Source organism: Hermetia illucens, chromosome 2 (assembly GCF_905115235.1).
Source record: "Hermetia illucens chromosome 2, iHerIll2.2.curated.20191125, whole genome shotgun sequence".
Taxonomy (NCBI): Eukaryota; Metazoa; Arthropoda; class Insecta; order Diptera; family Stratiomyidae; genus Hermetia; species Hermetia illucens.
Genome location: NC_051850.1, coordinates 60634801 through 60655635, shown reverse-complemented (window position 1 = coordinate 60655635; position 20835 = coordinate 60634801). Strand labels below are relative to the sequence as shown.

The 20835-nt window shown below is 39.4% G+C and overlaps 1 protein-coding gene across 1 annotated transcript in view; it reads left to right on the top strand.

Moving 5' to 3' along the window:
• Positions 1-20835, top strand: part of LOC119650175 (possible lysine-specific histone demethylase 1) — a 697245-nt gene that overhangs the window by 581049 nt on the left and 95361 nt on the right. Inside the window, exon 6 of the mRNA XM_038052729.1 lies at positions 16776-16928. Coding sequence (XP_037908657.1) covers positions 16776-16928 — 153 coding nt within the window. The remainder of the gene's footprint in view (positions 1-16775; positions 16929-20835) is intronic.

Below are 20835 nucleotides of genomic sequence, written 5' to 3'. Positions count from 1 at the left end.
ACTCAGAGCTGGGAAATTCAAACCAATTTGGCAGTTGACAAATTAAACACAAGTTATTCGAGTTTTACTGGACGGAGAGCTTGGTGGAGAACTCTTCGATTGTACACGGCAGTGCTTTCGACTGAAGGCGTGGGGATAACTAAAACTGCTGAAATGCAAATCAGATTCACTGGGGACAATGCATTCCACGTCAAAGATATCGAGACAGGGTCCGCAAGTATAATGACTTCCAATATACCCTTGTTCAGATACTTCTAGCTGTGGTTTAAAATTTATTAAAATTATGTCATATTTTAACGATATTATATTGGCAGAGTGTAAAAACCAATGTATATCTGCATTAAATACGCATCGTGGTTCGTACACTAGAGCTGGTTGCTTCGAAGTGCCTATTTGGTGTTGGACTCTTCAAGAGTCGGGCTAACTTCTGAACGATGGCTTCTGCAGCATTTTTCTCATAGAAAAAATTGCAGGATGTGCATTTGGGAACGAGGATTTCAATTGAAATAATAAAAACTTGTTGTTTCTTTTTCGTTGGTGTGGGTATTTATTCTTGCAAATACCGATATTTCGGGGACCACTTGTTCCCTTCATCAGTGCAAACAACCAACAAACACCAACGAAAAAGAAACAACAAGTTTTTATTATTTCAATTAATTAATCGTTGGAAACACCGCATAATTTCACTCTGAGGATTTCAATTTATATTTCTACGAAGTTGACAATATATTCAGATTTAAGATCAACAATGTTTGACTGTGTTGGTATGCTGTGCTCAACGGCGATTTTCACAATATAAGTTAATATTTTTAACATTTTTTATTTTTATTCACGCAACATAGGTGTGCAAGCATATGCCCATGAACAGTCTGAAAGTGTCTGAGAAAATAATTATACATCAATAGATGTGTACTATCTGCCACGTGTGGTCGCGTCTAATGGGAGCTCTGGCCGCTCCTAACAAGGTCCCCGAAAAATGGGGCGAGCTATTTATCTTGCACTGACTATTTACTTATAAACGAACAATAAACAGGGTAAACTCAAGTTACTTATTGCCTTTAGGAGAAGGAAAAAGCAAAAACCTTAACCTATGCTTAAAACTACTTACTTTTGCGCGTTATAACTTCGACAAAGTCTAGAAATCGGAGAATGGAAGTGGGGTTTGAGCTCTGCGAAGGGCGCGTTGAAAATGTTTGTGTTGTGTGTATTTTAAGACGCGGGACGGCATGTGGTGTCGTTAGAGGCGGAGCAGTTTATCAGACCCGAGGAGAGTTTACAAAATGTGCATAAATCCAGATAGGTTTCACACTGCTGTAGGAGGAAAGTTTTTCTTAAAGAAGAGGGAACGGATGAATTTACGTTGCGCCTTTTCAAGGGTAAGACAATTACGGGAGGGCGACCAGATCACGGAACAGTACTCGATGGTACTTCTTTCAAGAGAATTGAAGAGAGCTAAGGAGGGTTGGATGGAATCAGAATTAGAGGACGAGCATAAACCTGAAAATTTTGCTTCAGTGGAGTTTTGATATGATGAGGAATGTCCGTTAAGAGAGTAGGAGAAGGAAGTGGGTGAAGATATAAGCGAGCAGTACAGGTTTTTGGCAAGGTGTTCATGAAAGTGGATAAAAGAAGGAAGGATGGGTAAAGCTATTTGGGAAAGGAGGACGAGAGGACGAGCCGCAATGGAACCGATCCGAACGAAATTTGGTGGACAGATGGGAACTATGAAATCCCACCCATACAGTGAGTGGCATAAATTTAAGTGGAGTTTAAAGGGGGGCTCCCCATACATGCAAAGGGGGGATTCAAAAATTTTTTTTACCGGATATAGTTGGGTAGGGTATCAAATGAAAGGTCTCGAGTTTTACTTTCCGAAACTGATATTAGTTTTGGCATAAATTGCAAAGTGCGTGAGTAATGAGTCAAAATGTACGAACTTGAAGTGAGACAGGACTCATTTTCGGAAACTGCCCAACCTAAAAATCCGAAAAAAATCAGGGTGGTGCGCCTAGATGAAATCTAGGCCTTAAAATATGTCCCATTCCGATATCTGCTCAAATAAACTTACTAATAGTATATTACTACTTTTTAGAAATTTACTAAAAAACCTCCCTTAAATTCATCCTAGGACTTCCGAATTGTACCAGCATAGGGGACAATATTTCGTATATACATGCAAAATTTCGTAGAAATCTGGCAATTAACGCTAAAGTTATAGCAGTTCAAACTTAGCAATTTCGTGCGAATTTACCGCTTCCAAAGCCATGCAAATCGGATGCTGACGTCATAATTACCCGGAATAATTGACATTCGCGTGAAATATTAAAGTCGCATTTATGAAGAATCTACTTATCTGCAACCCTTTTTAAGATTTTGTGTAAAACACTTATGTGAAATCTAATCTTCGAGATATGTCCTATTCCGGTATCTGCTCAAAAAATTTACTAATAGTATACTGTCAACTTTTAGAAATTGACTATAAAACTCCCCTTAAGTTACTCCTAAGTGTACTAATACGTGTACCATTTTGCACCGACATAGAGGACAGCTTCGTACATACACATGCCACATGAAAATCTAACTATTATTGGGAAAGTTATAGCAGTTCAAACTTATCAATTTCGTGCTAATTAACAGCATCCTAAGCCATACAAATAAGATGCTGACGTCATAATTAACGAGAATAATTGAAATTCGAGTGAAATATTAAAATTCCATTCAAGAAGAATCTAATTCTCCCTAGCCCTTTTTAAGGTTTTGTGTAAACACAAAACCTTATTAAAATCGGTTTACCGTCTGTCTGTCTGTCTATCCGTCACACGCATTTTTCTCGGAGACGGTTATAGCGATTGACACCAATTTGGTAGAAAGGTGGGAACTGTGAACGCACACACATACAATGAGTTACATCCTTTTACGTTGAATTTAAGGGGGGGTCCCCATACATGCAAAAGTGGGGTGTACATTTTTTTTTCATCAAATATAGTCATGTGGGGTATCAAATTAAAGGTCTCCATTAGTACTTTTCGAAGCCGGTCTTAGTTTTGACATTTCTTGGAAACGTGGGGAGTGCGGGAGGTTGAAAGCGAACATTTCTTTAAGGGGGCCATTCTCAGAAACTACCAAATCGAAAAATCTGAAAAAAATCAGGAGGCTGCCACTATATGGTGCCTTGGCTACGAAATACCATTCATACCGATATCTGTTCAAATGAAGTTAATAATAGTATATTACTATATTTTTTTGTAATTGGCTGGAAACCCCCCTTAAATTCATCCTAGCGGCACGAAATAAGCCATAACGTAGAGCATGATCGTACTAAGTTTGATGGAAATCGCGCTATTACTAACAAATTTATAATACGTTGAAGTTGTTGCTCTTTGAAAATTGAAGACTATCAATGTCAATATCACCCGAAAGTGGACATATGCAAATATTACGTGCTACGTACTAAGAAATACACAAAACCTTTCGTACCTGAAGCGTCCAGCTTCCGGTTTCCCGACTTGTTTATATTTGATGTTGGTTACATTCTTGGCATTTGCTAATAATATTAAACTCAGAGTGTGAACCGTATGAGGTTGACTATTTCAATACAGGGCTTTCCATCAAATGATTTATTTAAATTACTTTCTAAAAAATAGATGCCAATCGAATTTTTAACTATGTGACACGGAACTGTCAGGCTCATCGCTCCTCACATCTTCTTCTTTTTCTTCAGCCTTCAGTTCACAAGCGGGGTCGGCTCGTCGTGATCGATTTCGTCATTTTATTTTATCAAATGCCTGATCAGGATGTAATCGCGAGACAAATCCCCATCCAGTATATCATGCGACCATTGTTTTGGCCGGCTTTTTGGTTGCTTACCATTGACTTCGATGTTCTGACCAATACTGGTTGTTGAATTCTAGCGTGAATTACGTGACCACACCATCGAAAACGCCTCTCTTGCAGTTTTCCCACGATCGGTGCAAACCCATATCGATCGCGGATATTCTCATTTCAGACGTGATCAAAACGTGTCACGCCACCAGTGCAATGCAACATTTTCGTCCCCATTACCGCAAGACGCCGTTCATTGTCCTCAAACTATAGAGAGCGACAGACGGACGACATTGCAATAAATTTTAGATTTGGGATGTGGGCTGATACGATGACCACAAAGAATACCAGTTGCGGAATGTCACTTCATCCAGGTGGCGTTAATGCTTGAAACATTTCATTACGCAGTTCTCCATTGGCTGATAGCATTGACTCGAGATATTTAAATCGCTCAGTTCTTTCAATGGCAGTAATCTGCCCCTCCAGATATTTAAATCGCTGAGTTCTGGCAATGGTGATAACCTGCCCAGAACTGAGCGATTTAAATATCTCGGGTCAATGCTATAAGCCAATGGAGAACTACGTTATGCTCCTCACATAGGGAAACACAAAACCTTTAATACCTGAAGCGTCAAGCTTCCGGTTTCCCGACTTGTTTCTGAATGGTATTGATAACGTCTCGTTACCAGTGAATGATTGGTCGCTTCCATATTTAACCAGCTCAGCTGTAATTTCTTGGCTCCCGGCGATTTATGATTCTTAAGTCGATAAATTACATATACTATCTCCTACATGCTTTTCCGTCGTCTTCAATTGGTGGGACCTCCATCGATATTCCGATTGTTGAACAGTTCATACAAATTTCCCTCTTGTTTCGACATGATGAACATAGGCTTCATCCTGCTCCGTCTCTGCTTAGCCCTACTTAGCTGTGGAAATTTCCAAGTATGATGTTGATATACTTGGGGCAGGTTTCGAGGGTTTGTTCCATTGCCTTGTAGAAGATACTATTCTCCGATTCACCTCTGTAGGGATGTGAACGTTAAAGAAGTGTATTTTGAAATTTAGCCCATTCCGAGGCTGCTATCGTGGCTTCGTAACATGTAGTAGAATGCAAAATATTCCGTCATATTTTGTCAAACTCCAAGATACCCATAAGTGCATATATGTTAACGACATAAATAGTGTGTTCATTCTAAATAAACAAACGCTGTCCATTGGCGCATGATGAATTGATCTGACGCATTTCCACGGATTTGTACTTTACTCCGTGCACAAAAGTGTATGTATGTATGTTACGTACCTAAATTAATAACCAGGTACACATATGTCTATTATATTTGGTTACTAGCCCCAGGCTTTATTAGCACATACATATGTTTACTTCGAGTAAAAGGATTTCATATACATTTTTTTTTGAGAGGAACCATTAGTTCAGTTGTTTTAGAAAAGTTTTGAGTTGAAATACGTAGGTCTAACTCTTTCGAAAGATGCTCAAAAAGAGCCAGGTGAGGACTTTGAGAAAGCCAGGTTATTTACTGAATAAACTTGGACGTGTGCTTACGATCGTTATCCTGTTACAAAACCCTTGTCATGGGTATGTGACAATATGTGGTTTTCTAAAATGTTACAATATATTGGCGATTTCATAACTTTTTCAATTTGGATCAATGGACAAGATAGGAAACGCATCCTATAATGCATTTTGTTAGTGCCGAAAATTTCACACAAAAGTAATATCAGCTCCAGATCATTACGCTTCCACCCCTATGCTTCACCGTTGGTACTTAGTACTTGGGATCGTTTCAGGCTCAGGATGACGAACATATCTGATCCCATCACTACCAAACAGATTAAGCTTGCTTTCGTCGTTCCACAAAACGCGACTTCAATCAGCGACTGATCAGTCTTTATCCGTTTCCGCAAATTTTAGCTTATCTTTTATATTTTTCGTGGCAATGTAAGGTTTTTTTTATGGCTGTCATCCCATTAGTCCAATTTTACTTTAAGTTATTATAATCAGTCAATATTAGCAAAAATTAATAGTTTTACTGCGGCAAAAGACGCTAAGCAGCTGGTGTCGATATTTGAACGTTTGAAAATTCACCAGCTTCTTTGGAAGATGTGTATTATTTTTACACAGATTTTCCCGCGGAACGTTAACCAAGGATCTGCGCGTTGATTTCGTTTAATTATATGGGCGCCCACCTCCTTTTGAACGATCCACTTTCCTTCCATTTTTTATGGTCTCACCATAACGTAGATTTTGTGACCCCAAAAGGCGTTTCGACTTCTCAAAAAGTGTTGACATTCTTGATTGCGCTTATCATTAGTTTATTCATCTCATTTGAAAGTGTTTTAGTACGAGACATCTTTTAAAAACTGTAATATTCCGGCCGGCCGGCCGGTTAAAAACGATTTCAATTTTTGTTGAATTTTTTTGGTTTTTAAAGATTTAAATTCGCTGCAATGATATCCATGTAAAAGAATATATAAAAAGCTCTAACTCAAAAAAACAAAATGACATAAAAAACAATTCCACAAGAATTTAATTCTTTTTACAGAGAAGTTTTCAACGTTTCGATCACTACTGTAAATGGAGGTACATGTAAAAGGCCTCTTTGTAGAAACATGGCATCCATGTGAGATTTTTCCATTTCATTTATTTCTGAGAAATGAAAACTCCCCCTTTGTAAGCGGCTAGGGATGTAGTCAGAAGCAAGCGGCAAGCGATTATATCCACACAACATTTTAGGCAATAGCACGTCAAAAATGGTTGTGAACATGGTGTGATATGTGTGTGAAACATACAGAGCTGTCCATTAAGCCGCTTCAAAGCTTGGAAAGGACACTTGCCTTAATCAAGGATCTGTGATATTGTTGAGACAGCAGACTAAGGAAAACCTGACGATCAGAATAATTAGGTTAGGAAAAGTCCCTTTTGAATTTTACAAATCGAGTAAAACTTTTTCGAACAGATTCGGTTGCATGGCAATTGTATGACAATCTCAATTATGGTAGGTCCATACTACAGAAGCATAACTAAGAATATTATCGATATTGATAAGCTGGTCTTGGCGGAAGGTTTTAGTAAATAACATAATAAGTAGCATATGTTCACATTAGATGGCAGCTTGTTCCGAACACACTACCGAGCTTATGTATGAAGTTTTAACTGAACTGAACAGAAGGTAGTTTTAAATTGTTTGCATATAATAGACTTGGGAAAGTAAATAAATAAGGAAGATCATTCATGAAAAATGAAAACGGAATGGGCCACGGATTGAACATTGGGATTCTCTCGATCAGAGAAAAATGTGGACACAATATGCAATCACTGAAAAGCGCACGATTCACTCTACCATCTAAGTTACCAGGAGAGAATAGTTATTAGAAATCCGTATGACCGGAGTTAGGAGAAAAGCAACAAGTGGTCAATAGGGTTTAAAGCTTTGGAGAAGTCAGTCATGGCTATAATATTTCAAAAACTTGGTAGGATGATCCTTTGATTCTAGAATGAACTTAGGGGAGTTTTGCATTCAAATAATGAAAATTATAGTAATTTAATTATTGTTATTGACTTAATTTGACCAGACACCGGTATGGAAGGTATTTCGGAACCTAGGCACCATGAAGTGGCTGCCTCTTTTTTTCTGACTTTTCGGTTGTGGAGTTTCTGAGATTGGGTCCGTGAAAGAAATGATCATTTTCGACCTCCCGCACTTTCCACATTACCAACAAATGTCAAAATTAAGATCGGCTTTGGAAAGTATTAACTTAGACCTTTCATGTGTTGCCCCACGTGACTATATTTGGGGAAAAAAAATTACACTCCCTTTTGCATGCATGGGACCCGCCTCCCTCCTTAAATTTGCCGCAGAATGATGAATTCCCACCTTTCCACTGAATTTGGTATCAATCGCTATAACCGTTTCCGATAAAAAATGCGTGTGACAGACAGGCAGATGGACAGACGGACAGACAGTAAGCCAATTTGAATAAGGTTTTGTTTTACATAAAACCTTAAAAACGGTCTACTTTTGAAGTTCTGGCAATAGTTTAAAAAACGTTAACTGTCAAGTTGACATATGACCTACCTTAGACGATCAGTATTTGATAATAATGTTTGATTGTTATGGCAATGACTAATGAGCTGATGAACTGACGAATAATGAAATTTAATCTGTCGGTCCAGTTGGACTGATGATAGACTGAGTGTAACACAGGTGCCATTGTGTTGTTAGTCGAAACATGACTTCCGAATGGTGCATATGATCAAATCCAAACAGCAAAGACTCCTTTTTATTGTGTCTATCAGTTTTTCATAAGTCCAATTTTGATGGGTTAGTTTATAGTAGGCTGATAAAATACTGATTATGTAGGGTAGGTCTATCAAATAATCCTTACCTGAATTATGCCAGTCACAATTAGATGGATAACCCAAAAATTCACCTTGTTTTTACGTTCCTACTGACAGCTTCAAGAGCAAATAGTGCACTTTGTGAAATGAACAATTTTCAGCTTCATGCACATACGCATGTTAACAAGTTCCGGATTGTGGATGGGACGTTATTATTACTGGCTTTGCAACTATTTTCTTGCATTTATATTACCACTTTTGAAATGTGACTTTTTATCGCCTATTTCCTTCAGCCTGTGTACAACGGCTAAGATGAGAAAATGGAAGCAAACCTTAAAATTTGTGTTGCCTTTTTCTCAAATGGCCTAGCGGCCTAAAAATTCGTTTTAGCATCTATCTGGATTTATGTATTCCAGCTTGGGAAGTCAGTAAATACTTAGCGAATACATGAAGTCGATGCTTCACTGTATGCAAAGACTTGGTTGATCTACGAGGATCTGAAAATTCCAACTGTCAGCAAGACTGTTAAACCGCACTAATAAATCAGCTCAGATACTCATTTTGAAATCCAGCATGCGAGGCGATTTATGAGAAACAATTTTTAGATTATGGTTATTTTTGCTTTTGTTTAATTTAATGAGAATTACTTCTTGAAGAATTAAAAATGATATCACTTCTTTCGACGAACATTCCTTTATATGGGTGAGTTAAGTGTCTTCAGTTAATTTGGGGCATCCTTAGGTAAGAAAAATGCAATTGAATAACATTCGATACGCATCTTTTACGAAGTAATTTTAAATTTTATGTGTATGTTTGTGTAATATAATATTAAAAAAAAACTGGAGCATTAGTTCGTGAACGATATCATAATGTACAATCTGTATTTTAAATACTCTGAGCCCCACCTCCTCTTATATACGTACATATATTTTGGATTTTGGCAAATGCAATGGATAACGCTTATTATCCAAGGTGCATGCAGTACGCAGATCAGTTCCTTGAAGTTTGCTAGAGCACTTCATTCAAGACCGTAAGTAAGTAAGTTGGTAATATATCCACAAAATAAGAATTGGCTGTCCTTGGAAATCCCGGAGGCGATGTCAGGCGACTGCAATTTTGCTCGTTTGTTCCGTTTATTGTTTTGCCTGTGTTTTGAGCGAACATTTTGGAGCTCACTTTGCTCACTTTCACTGATATCGTATATAAGACAAAAGACAAAGTCATAACAAACCGGTCAGTGTTTTTTATTGTGCATTTAATTGCGAATTTTAACATATTCAAATTTGTTTTTCCCGAAAATGAAAAATGTGCTTATGTTTTAGTACTTTGCATTTTGACGCATTTCTGGCTTCTCTCTTGTTCCTTATTCCCTTAAAAACGGCATGATGTCATGAATCCATAGTGCCAAATATGTAATTACATATCTACATCTTCTTCTTTTTCTTCAGCCTTTGTCCCGATCACAAACGGGGTCGGCTCGTCGTGATCGGTTTCGCCATTGGGCTCTATCAAATGCCTGATCTGGATGCAATCTCGAGGCTTTCAAATCTCCATCCAACGTATCAAACCACCGTTGCTTCGGCCTGCCTTTTGGTCGTATACCATCGACTTCGATGTTCAGACCAATCTTGGCGAGTGAATTCTTGTTAGCGCGAATTACGTGACTATACCATCCAAGACGACTCTCTCGATTGCGGATATCCTCATTTTGGATGTGATTAAAATGTATCACGCCACTATCCAACGCAACATCTTCGTCTCCATTACCGCAAGACGCCGTTCATAGTCTTTTATAGTTGACCAACACTCAGAACCATAGAGGGCGACAGGACAGACGACATTGCGTTAAATTTTAGATATGAGACGTCGATCACAAAGAACACCAGTTGCGGAACGCCACTTCATCCAGGTTTCGTTAATGCGTGAAGCAATTTCATAACGCAGTTCTCCATTGACTGATAGCGTTGACCCGAAGTATTTAAATCGCTCAGTTCTAAGCAAATCACTGCTGTTGACAGTGATGGTGCCTGTTTCATGGGGATCGGTAGTCAAAAATTTGTTTTTTGTTTAAACTCAATCTGAGACCGTGCTCCATGAGACGATCATTCCATTTTTGAACAAGTTGCTCGAGATCATTTTTGCTATTAGATGCTAGGAAAACATCATCTGCATAAAGCAGTGTGTAGGGCGCTGGACGTTGGATATCCCGTGTGACGGTGTCCATAACAAGAACAAAGAGGAGTGGTGAGAGGGCGCTTCCTTGATGAACACCAAGAGAGACGCGAAGCGGTTTTGATGCACCCGCCATACTTATCTCCGCGGCTACTTGTTCGAATCTTCATCTAGATGTTTGAATGGTGTCGCATCAGCAGTTTCGTGAAGCTTAAGAAGCATTTATCATGTCATTATTTGTAGACGAACTCAATGGCTGTTCAGTTATTTAGAATATTGCAAACCTACTTATCACTCGATTTGTAGCGATAAATGTACACATTCTCCCTCTCCAAAGCTGAATACATTAATGGTTAGTAAGTTGCTTCGAATAAGCATGATTATATACTGTTGTTTGGTGATGATTTGAATAAAACTGAGTTCTCGGAGCTAAGTGTTTAATTTGAGGGTTTCCTTTCCCCACTCCTTCCTAGTTTCAGTGAAACTCACTGCAAATAAAAGAGGTGCCTTCCATTATTATAGCTTGGGCAGAGAACGGTGCAAACTCCAAAGGTTGTTACGACGTATATGCACTAAGTAAATTGGAGTTTTCACTTGCGATGGGCTAACGAATCACTGACATTTAGACTCTTGCACTTAACACTTTAATAGGGCTCAAAACCCTGCATACTTAGAGCTAGGAAATGCTACTTTATTTTAGCGACTGAATCCAAGAATGAATTAGGGGAAAATCGTAGCTTCACTTTTAATAGTTTATCAACTGACGAATGTCTTTTTACGTATAACAATTGGCCTTCGTCGACTGAATCAAATCCCCACGTGGTGTGTGAAGCTCATTATCAAAATCGATGTGCTGTTAACTTTTGGGCAGGTATTGTTGGTCAATTTCTAAGGCATTGCCTGAATGTGGATGTGGTGGATGGAGCATCTCTACATAATTGTAGGAAGGTTACATCCTTTTTAGGAGGGGCGACAATTGCATTGCTGGCTACGCTATGCAATGGTATCCACTTTCCCATGATGGTCGACGAACGGGTCGCTACAAGAGCACTTGGAGCAGAACACTAGAGAAGGAGTGCGGTCGTTTCGGAAAGTGCTGGAGGAACCGAAGCGCATTTCAGGTAACCGCGTGCCATTGCGCGTAGATGTGGGGGTTAAATGGCAACCATGTACATATATACAAATCCTTTTTTAATAAGGAATATATTATGAGCTGTGGATAGATCGGTATGGGTCAGCGTGATGATGAAGTTCCCTAGACCACTTTCTATGGGGCTATTTGCAGGAGGAGATTTTTATCTATCGTTCTTGGAAGAAAGAGATTCTTGGGGCAGGAGGTTTTTCCAAAGTTAGTAATACTACTGCGATCTTTAGGTTTCGTAAAAGAAACTCTCATCATCCATGGAGGGTGCTAACTTTAAGATCAGATTTCATGCAAACTTTGAATAAAAAAATTCAAAATACAATTCTGTTTTAATTTTCATTCATCAAGGTATCTCGTTTTTTCTGTTCATTGAAAGTTCATTTCTTTGTTACTGTGTGAATTCCACTGTTTTTTCATATTTGCAGTTCACACACCCTGGTCTGTAATTACCATTAATTGAGTAGTTAAAATAATATTTTGTTAACATAACCTTATTGCAATGAAAGAGAGATTAGTATATCGTGTACGGTAGAATTCAAAATAAATTAAATTGAACAGTAAAATTTTGGCAAATCGAAGAAAATTTCATTTTTTTGAAAGCTAGTACTTCTATACAACTTACTTTATTTCTACCAGTATTGCAGAGCAAAATGTCTGCTATGCTCCTCCGGCGTTCATATACATGCCGAGATATCGTAGTTTTTAAGTTTGTAGTTTAGTATTGCAAAGGCGGCGGCTTTTAGATAGTAAAATCCCTGTGGTAGCTAAAGGATAAAGAAGTGGAAAAAAAAATGAGTTAAGCTTTTTTGCTTACATTTACATGAGGAATTGCCAGCATATAAGTAGCGTGGTAGTTTTGAAACACACTTCTACATTTTCAGTCTTTTCCCCGTTCAATGGTGCAATGTTATATCGATCGCGAATGTCCTTATTTCGGATGTGATCACGGAATCTTGCATCACCGGCCATAATGCAACATTTTTGTTTTAAGATATTTAAATCGCTCCGTTCTGGGCAGTGATAATGCCTGCTTCATTGGTCGTCAAAAATTCTGCGTTACACTTGGAAAATATTATTTGCATAGAGTAATATGGCGTTGGACGTTAGAGATCCCGTGTGACAATATCCATAATAAGAACAATAATGAGTGGCGAGAGGGAACTTTCTTGATGAACACAACAACACAGACACGGAATTGTTTTGTTTTATTTGCCACACTTTGAACTTCAGTCTTCCGCTTGCAGTAGAGGAATTTAACCTAGTACACAAGTTCGTCTGACACTAGATGTTTCTGCAAAGCATACTACATGAGTTTATTAGGCACACCTTCCTTATATTCAGAAATGCAAATTAGAGAGATCAGTAGTTCCCCAGTCGTTGACAAACCCAGCTCGGTTCACGGTTTTTTGTACTATATCGCAAATACAATTTTGAAGAATAATAATCATCTTGATCATCATCAACGGCGCAACAACCGGTATCCTGTCTAGGCCTGCCTTAATAAGGAACTCCAAACATCCCGGTTTTGCGCCGAGTTCCACCAATTCGATATCCCTAAAAGCTGCCTGGCGTCCTGACCTACGCCATCGCCCCATCTCAGGCAGGATCTGCCTCGTGTTCTTTTTCGACCATAAATACTGCCCTTATAGATTTTCCGGGTTGGATCAGCCTCATCCATACGGATTAAGTGACCCGCCCACCGTAACCTATGAGCCCGATTTTATCCATAACCTGACGGTCATGGCATCGCTCATAGTTTTCGTCGTTGTGTAGGTTACGGAATCGTCTATCCTCATGTAGGGGAAAACAATTCTCCAGAGGATTCTTCTCTCGAACACGGCCAAGAGTTCGCAGTTTTTCTTGCTAAGAACCCAAGTATCCGAGGAATACATGAGGACTGGCAAGATCATTGTCTTGTACAGTAAGAGCATTGACCCTATGGTGAGATGTTTCGAGTGAAACAGTTTTTGTAAGCTGAAACAGGCTCGGTTGACTGACAACAACCGTGCGCGGATTTCATCATCGTAGCTGTTATCGGTTATGATTTTCGACTCTAGATAGCAGAAATTATCAACGGTCTCAAAGTTGTGGTCTCCTATCTTTATTCTTCTTTATTCTTCGTCAGCATAGGCCATTAGTTGGGTGGACTTAAAAAGGATCGTACCCCTTGCATTTACCTCAGCATCACGGATCACTTCCTCCAGGGTCAGGTTAAAGAGGACGCATGATAGGGCATCTCCTTTTCGTAGATCTTTGTTGATGCCGAATGGTCTTCAGAGTGATTCCGCTGCTTTTATCTGGCCTCGTACATTGGTCAGGGTCAGCCTAGTCAGTCTTATCAATTTCGTCGGAATACCGAATTCTCTCATGGCGTGTACAGTTTTACCCTGGCTACGCTGGCCCTCATAGGTGGCTTTAAAGGCGATGAATAGATGGTGCAACTGTTGTCCATATTCCAACAGTTTTTCCATCGCTTTCCGCAGAGAGAAAATCTGATCTGTTGCTGATTTACCTGGAGTGAAGCCTCTTTGGTATGGGCTAATGATGTTCGCTGTCCCACACCTTGAGGACAAGTTCATGAACCGCTTGGTGTAATTGGTCGCCTCCATATTTAACCAAACTGTAATTCCATCGGCTCATGGCGACTTATGATTTTTAAGCCGATGAATTGCAGGGACTGTTTCTTCGCCGATGTTCTGGTTGTTCAGTACTTCATCAAAGTGCTCAACCCATCGCTCCAATATGACCGTTCTGTCGGAAATCAGATTTCCCTCTTTGTCTCAGCAGGATGAGCATCGTGATGCGTAAGGGTTCATCCTGCTGACTTGTTGGTAAAACTTGCGGGCCTGGTGCGGTTGCTCCCTGTACTTTTCGAGTTCACATACCTGTTGGATCTCCCAGGCTTTCTTTTTCTGTCTGTGAAGTCGCTTCTCCGCTCGACGGAGTTCGTGATAAGTCGGTATGCAGTATTCTTCCGTTCCGTTGCTAGCTTACATTCATCGTCAAACCAGCCGTTCTGACTCTTTTTACGACTGGGGCCCAAGTATGTTTGTGGCCGTATTTATCATAGCGTTCTTCAAGTGATTCATCTCCAGGCTCTCTGTTGGCTGCGGTTATTGGTTTTGAAGAATGCGTTTAAAAAATGTTAATGGTATGTGGCAGCAACGAATATTCTTCCAGATTGTCTTCCTTTTTCCATACCGAAACGGCCGTGCTTTCTGCCACTCAGATGACTTTCTACCCTCCTCAATAGCCCGATTAAAGAACTCACTGAGCCACAGTCTTGGATCCGAGTTCTTGACTTTTCGGAGCTTAGCTGCGATGTCGTCAAGTCGGGTTGCTTTCTTGGGTTTCTGTGACGCTGATAGGTGAATTGTAGAGCAGTAGGTGAACCAATTCTTTCGTTGAAATCTGCTCGAAGCATCTGTTCGTCACCATTCACTGATCGGTAAGTAAAGTATCGTTCTTTTTATTAATGCAACAGAAGTGCTCCATATCGTATGTGCATTGGTATCGGCTTTTTGTAAGTCGATTCAGATCTTTCTCGCCATTTCAAGTGTCCAGTTTATCGTAGTCAACTTTATAATGGACCATTCGGGTTAGACCTATTATTTTCTCTGCTTCCCGGTTGTTATGTTTATATATTTGCCAATTGGACGATATTTTATCAAGGAGCAACTTATGGATAGAGGCGGTTTTTTCATGGACCTTCATTTGAAGATCGTCATTCCAAAATCAAGTATTTCCATTGACCAACCACTTACCGGGCTTGGTGACCCTAAGGGTTGCATAGTTCGCTTTAGAGATCGTGTTTTTAGCTTGATTTCACGACTCTTCGCAAGTGAAAGAAGTTACTTCTTTTTTCTCATGAAGTGATCCCCATTTGATTGGCGTCGTATGCGTCATTCCTCACTTTCTCTGTATGTGGCTTGTTTCGCAGGGCTGCAATCAACGGACGATGTCGAAGTACGATGATCTAAGGGGCACGGCTTTACAGTCAGTATTGGTGATAAAATGCCAAAGATATACAATTTGCGTTTTACTATTCCCATTATCTGTTCACCCACATGACCATTAGAATCACCCCCAATGACAGCACTACATTGAGTGCGTGAGTTTGTAGCCATTTTCAACGTGTTTGTGTTCTATATCGAAGTTTTTAGTAGCGTACCATCAAGTTTCTTGACGAGTGTATATGGTTGTGCTTCTTCCGAGCATCTTTTGTGAGTTCCTTGGGCTTTCCAGTGAGGGTATCAACATTTAGCGTGAAGACACAGACCTTTTTAGCTCGAAGTAACTTACTAATGTCCTCACCCCGCCCTTGTGTCAAGAACCTTTGCTCATTTCTCGGAGGACCGGGACTATCCAGCCGCATCGGCTGAGGTGCACGTCCTTTCCTCCAAGGTTTTTTATTTAACACGGTGTTTAACGGCATTGCATGCGTTTTCTTGGGTAACCTGTCGCGGGACCTGTCACAAGGAGGATAATATAGGATTTAGTATATTGGGGTCTTCACTTTATTTATCTTCTATTTATCGCTGATCGAAGTATTTTATTTTACCAATATTAGTAAGAAGTACGAAGCCTCTTTTATCTGGGCTTGGGACCGACCAACATGGCGTAGTTGGTGGTTTTGAAACAAGTAGATCTCTGCTCATAAAATTTACTGCGAATTCGAGTAAGTGCTTGTTCATAGTATCGTAATGCTTTGTATACTAAAATGGGTTTGTGAAAATTTGGGATTAATGCAGAATGGGCTTTACATAGACTGTGCATTAAGGAGCGTTGCACTTTCTTGTAAGAACATAAATGCTAATTGACTTTACAAAATAGAAATCCAAATAAAAATAAAATGTAACGCAACTAAGCGTCTAACTCTAAACTAAAGCCGCATTGCCGTCCCGATCCCATGTTGCTTTTGGGCACCACCTCCAGTTTACGATTATTGCTATATTTTCTAGACACTGGCTCATATGCATATACAACACATGCCATACATTGCAAAATTATACACTGTTGAACAAGTATTACCATCTGGTGTCTCCATTCTAAGCTGGTTCGATGCATGGTTGGCTAGAAATTGAATTTTAAATCCCGCCTCCATAGCGAAGACTCAGATTAGGCAGGCGTGAAAAGAATGTAATGAATTTTAATTTTTTTACGAAGGTACATGTGTTCGTGTGGTATCACCTATCTGCGCTACAAAAATGTTAATTATTATCTACTCTTTTTAACTCAATCATTTACCCATTTACAATGACCATTGTATGCTTACAGTGCGAAACGGATATTCGTGTGTGCCGATAGCATTGACGGAAGGTTTGGATATACGCGTCAACACAGCTGTTAAAACCATTAAATACTTCCCGGGAGGGGTTGAGATAACAACGGAGAACCTGAAGACGAACAACTCATCTGTAACCTACAAAGGTACGTATCCCACTGAATTTGTGTGTATTTGTTCAATGTTTGTAGCGTAGTTTTCCCATTTTTCGGAATTCATTGTTTAATTGGCTTCCTCAATTTGTGACCATTCTTGACGCGCACCTTGATCTTTGACGGATAAGAAGAAAATGACCCCTAGCTCCGGTCACCTGACAATGGTGGCGGTTCGCTTCGCCAGAGATAATCAGCTGAACATTTTTGGGCATAGGAAAGGACGGGGAGAAGACAACTTCAGAAACTTAACGCTAAATTGAATTCTAACTATTTCGTAATTAATGCAAATGAGAGACATTCAAAGTGATATGTTATTTTAATTCATCTATCATTAGAGTACTTTAATTCTAATTTCGGAGGAAATTAATGAGGTTTCGCATCGGGGCAGCGGTTCCTAATTGCCCGATGCAAACCCAAATGGGAAGGCAAGGTGGAGTGAGCGGCTGTTCAAAGAGGCCGGCCAAACTACTGAAAAATATGGCCAAATAATTCAATTTTATTTTCCTCCTGGCTCAAAATAATAAACAGTGTTCCCAATGCTCTGTTGATTGATTACCTGCAATAATCGTACTGTTTTTATTACGGTGGGATGCACGGTTTCAGGTGGGTCAGTACTTTGCCAGACCATCGCTAGGAAAGGAGAAGGCAAGATGATAGCTACAAGAAGTGCCTTCTTGAGAAGTTGATGACTTGACCAAACTAATTCTCGCAATGATAAATGTTTTCAAGTTCCGCTTAATATACATATGTACATTGGTCCGACAGAAACTGATTTCTCTTAATATTTATGGGAATCTGCAGACTGTCAGAGAACTACGATTACTTTTTTGTTTAATTTAATTTGTTATCTTTAATTGAATATGCATTCGCATGTGGACCATAAAGCGAACACACCTCTTTCTAATAATAACTTTTAAGACCCTGCCCAAAGTCAGAAGAGCATTGCATTGCCGCAAGGTACCACGCGGTGTATTTTAGTCTGATCTAAGAAAAAACAGTCATTGTCAATATATTATTCTTCCTTTTTAGCCACGAACCATGAACCACGAACCTGCAAAATCATTTACAGAAAGTCGCAGCAATTAATTATGCAAACTTCTTTGTAAATATTATTTAAATCATCGAAATTAAGGAAATTTGCCTTTTTCATTAATATATGGTTCTTTAAAAAGGTTTGCCCGCAATTTATTTGATTTTTAAGCATTCTCAATTTACTGGCTACATTCATTACGAACGTATTAAAATAAATTCAATCGGGACCACTAATTTCCAAACAAAAAGAAAATGAATTGGAGGTTGAGATCTTTTCAACGTTTTTTGGACACGACATCATCTGAAATTGTTTATTCTAACATGGAACAAACGAGAAATCAAACGTATTGAATGCAGAAAAAAAGATTGGAAAGAGCCGAACTACCAAAATCCGGAATAAAGAACTGGATTTCGGTCAGAGAAGTTGCTGTTTTGTCCCGCCCAATTTTCCCTGGTAGCCAGTTGCTTGGCTCGCCGCTAGTTAATCGAAAACTGTTTCTACCATTAACATATTTATGCTTTTAATTTTCATCCATTTGCTTCGTTTTTAATTAATTAAGCCAATTTATCTTCTTACCTTTTCCCAATGCTCGTGGCCTTTTGGCGTTTGTTTGGATTTCATCGATTGTGTATGGGACGTTTTTGTCAATGCGAGCTCGCAGAAAGCCGACGGAAAGTCCCCTCGAGAATTTGGAAGCCTTGTGGATGTTGGCTCAGTGAAAAATATGCAAAGCTCCAAGTGCTTATCAGTAACCAAATAGTGTTTACGATTTAATCCAATTACGAAATTAATCGTTTGGAAAAGAGAATAATAAACCCTCGAAGAAGACGGCAAGGAGCTGAGGAGATTTGGTCGCGTTCTGCCACTTGGAATGCTGACACTTTATGAAAAAAGTAAGGGAACAAAGGACCTTACAATGCCATCATCATTTTTTCCTGTTTGCTGTGTTCTTCGTCTTCCTTACATTTTTTTACACTTTAATGCACACTTTCACCAGCGCTACTGATGGCCATCATTTATCCTCTTGAGTGCTGGGTTCATTTCCTCGCAATTATTTTTATCATATCGTCGTCATGCTCATAAGTACTTACTCGTCCGCTTTTACATTTCTTACTTTTGTACTTTGTGACTCATAAGAAAACAAATTTTTCATTGAGAGAAATGTGAACGGGAAGGAATTCCCGACACTGTCCGCCAGCTTCCTTACGTTTAAAGTGACAATGGGATCAGAATTAAAAGTGAATGCTGGCCTCGGGTAAGAAATGAAGTGGAATGATACTAATGATCGCGATTAGCTGCAGTGGTGGAAGGACTATTATGGACTTACCCTGGTGAATAATTGGTGAAACGATGTAAGGAGTTTTATGGGCAAGATGCGGAAACAATTGACCTATTTGCATGGAAGCAGCAGGAGCAATTGCTGCCTTTGTTCGGGGTACCGAATTGAAGCTTGCATAATGTAAAGACAACCACATACTTAGCCCAACAATTAGCTTGTGTGCTCGTTGTTTGAATATCAATTATTTACTAGTAGCCACGTCAAAAGCATGCATGCCCGGGCAGACCCATCTCTTTGAATCAATGGACTGGAGTTGAAACAATAACTCTGCCATTCTAAGGGAGATTGCGTGGACCCCATGTGAATTTCAGGATAATAATGTAATTGGAGGAGGATTTGCTGTGCTTTCAATTTCACTGGTATAGAAGTAATTCGATTATGTTCTTTAGTAAACATCACAGGAAGTCAAGTGTAGGTTGCTATTTACTGTTTCAATAGCAGTAATAGCATGATGGGCCCCCTTACTCCTTTTACCTAACAAACAGTGCATATGAAATGGTTTACTTTCACTTCCTGACTTTATAATCTGATATTGTAGCTCGTGCATTCTGTGATCGTCTTGTATGGTTAAATATTCACCTGGTTTCTAAAAGTTTCCTCAGCGTACCACATGCATACCATGATGGTTTTAAGCTCTTCCCAATGGACATCATTCGTTTCACAATTTTGCGTTAATACCTCATTTAGTAATTAATTTTGCATGGGTGTCCTTACATATGCACTAGGGTCGGGAATAGCATGGACGTTTTAATCAAACGACACGGCTTGATTTCAGAATGTTAACCTATGCTGGAGAAGTGAAAACTTGGGGTATCTAAGCGTGATCTTGTGGTGTTTCTGGCGACTAAATTATTTGAAATAATTGGATCGTTTTTGGAATTTCACTAATATAATTTATTTTATTCGAATTCACGGATATTTCGGGAACAACTTGCTCCCTTTATTAGTGTGTAATGACAAAATGCGGTTTACGATGGTGAAAGTCCATCCTAAGTGATTGGAGACGACCAAGAGGGGAGAGCTAGCTCAAAAACTTGAAAAGATGGCGAAATTGACCGTAATGGTTTGAAGTGCTTCGAACACTTCGATCTCCCATGTGCCATTTCGTAAAAATTCACGTGTCCTTTCTGGTGCATGTGAGCACACCGGATCCAAACAAATAAATAAAAAGGGGATTCACACGAGTCCACCGAATGGCTAACACGCAAGCTAAAATTTAAATGAAAAAAAAAGAAATTACGACTCAACTGCGCGCATTGAGCCGTGAAACTCCGGGCTCGAGTGCTGCGATCGAAAGGAAGGATCCACGATGGACCACATCCTGGATCAATGTTCCTCCTGCTTCAGATGTATGATAAGGCGCGGTCTAGGCATCCTTGGGCCATTCTGTTGAAGGATATCGCTTTCAATATGAGCCTTGCGGGCTTAGAAAAGCAAAGGAGAAGAGGAAGTCCTCGAAGTAAAAGGAGTTTTGATGAAAATCATGCTAAAAATCTATTCTCAATCATTAACCAAGTAAATAATAA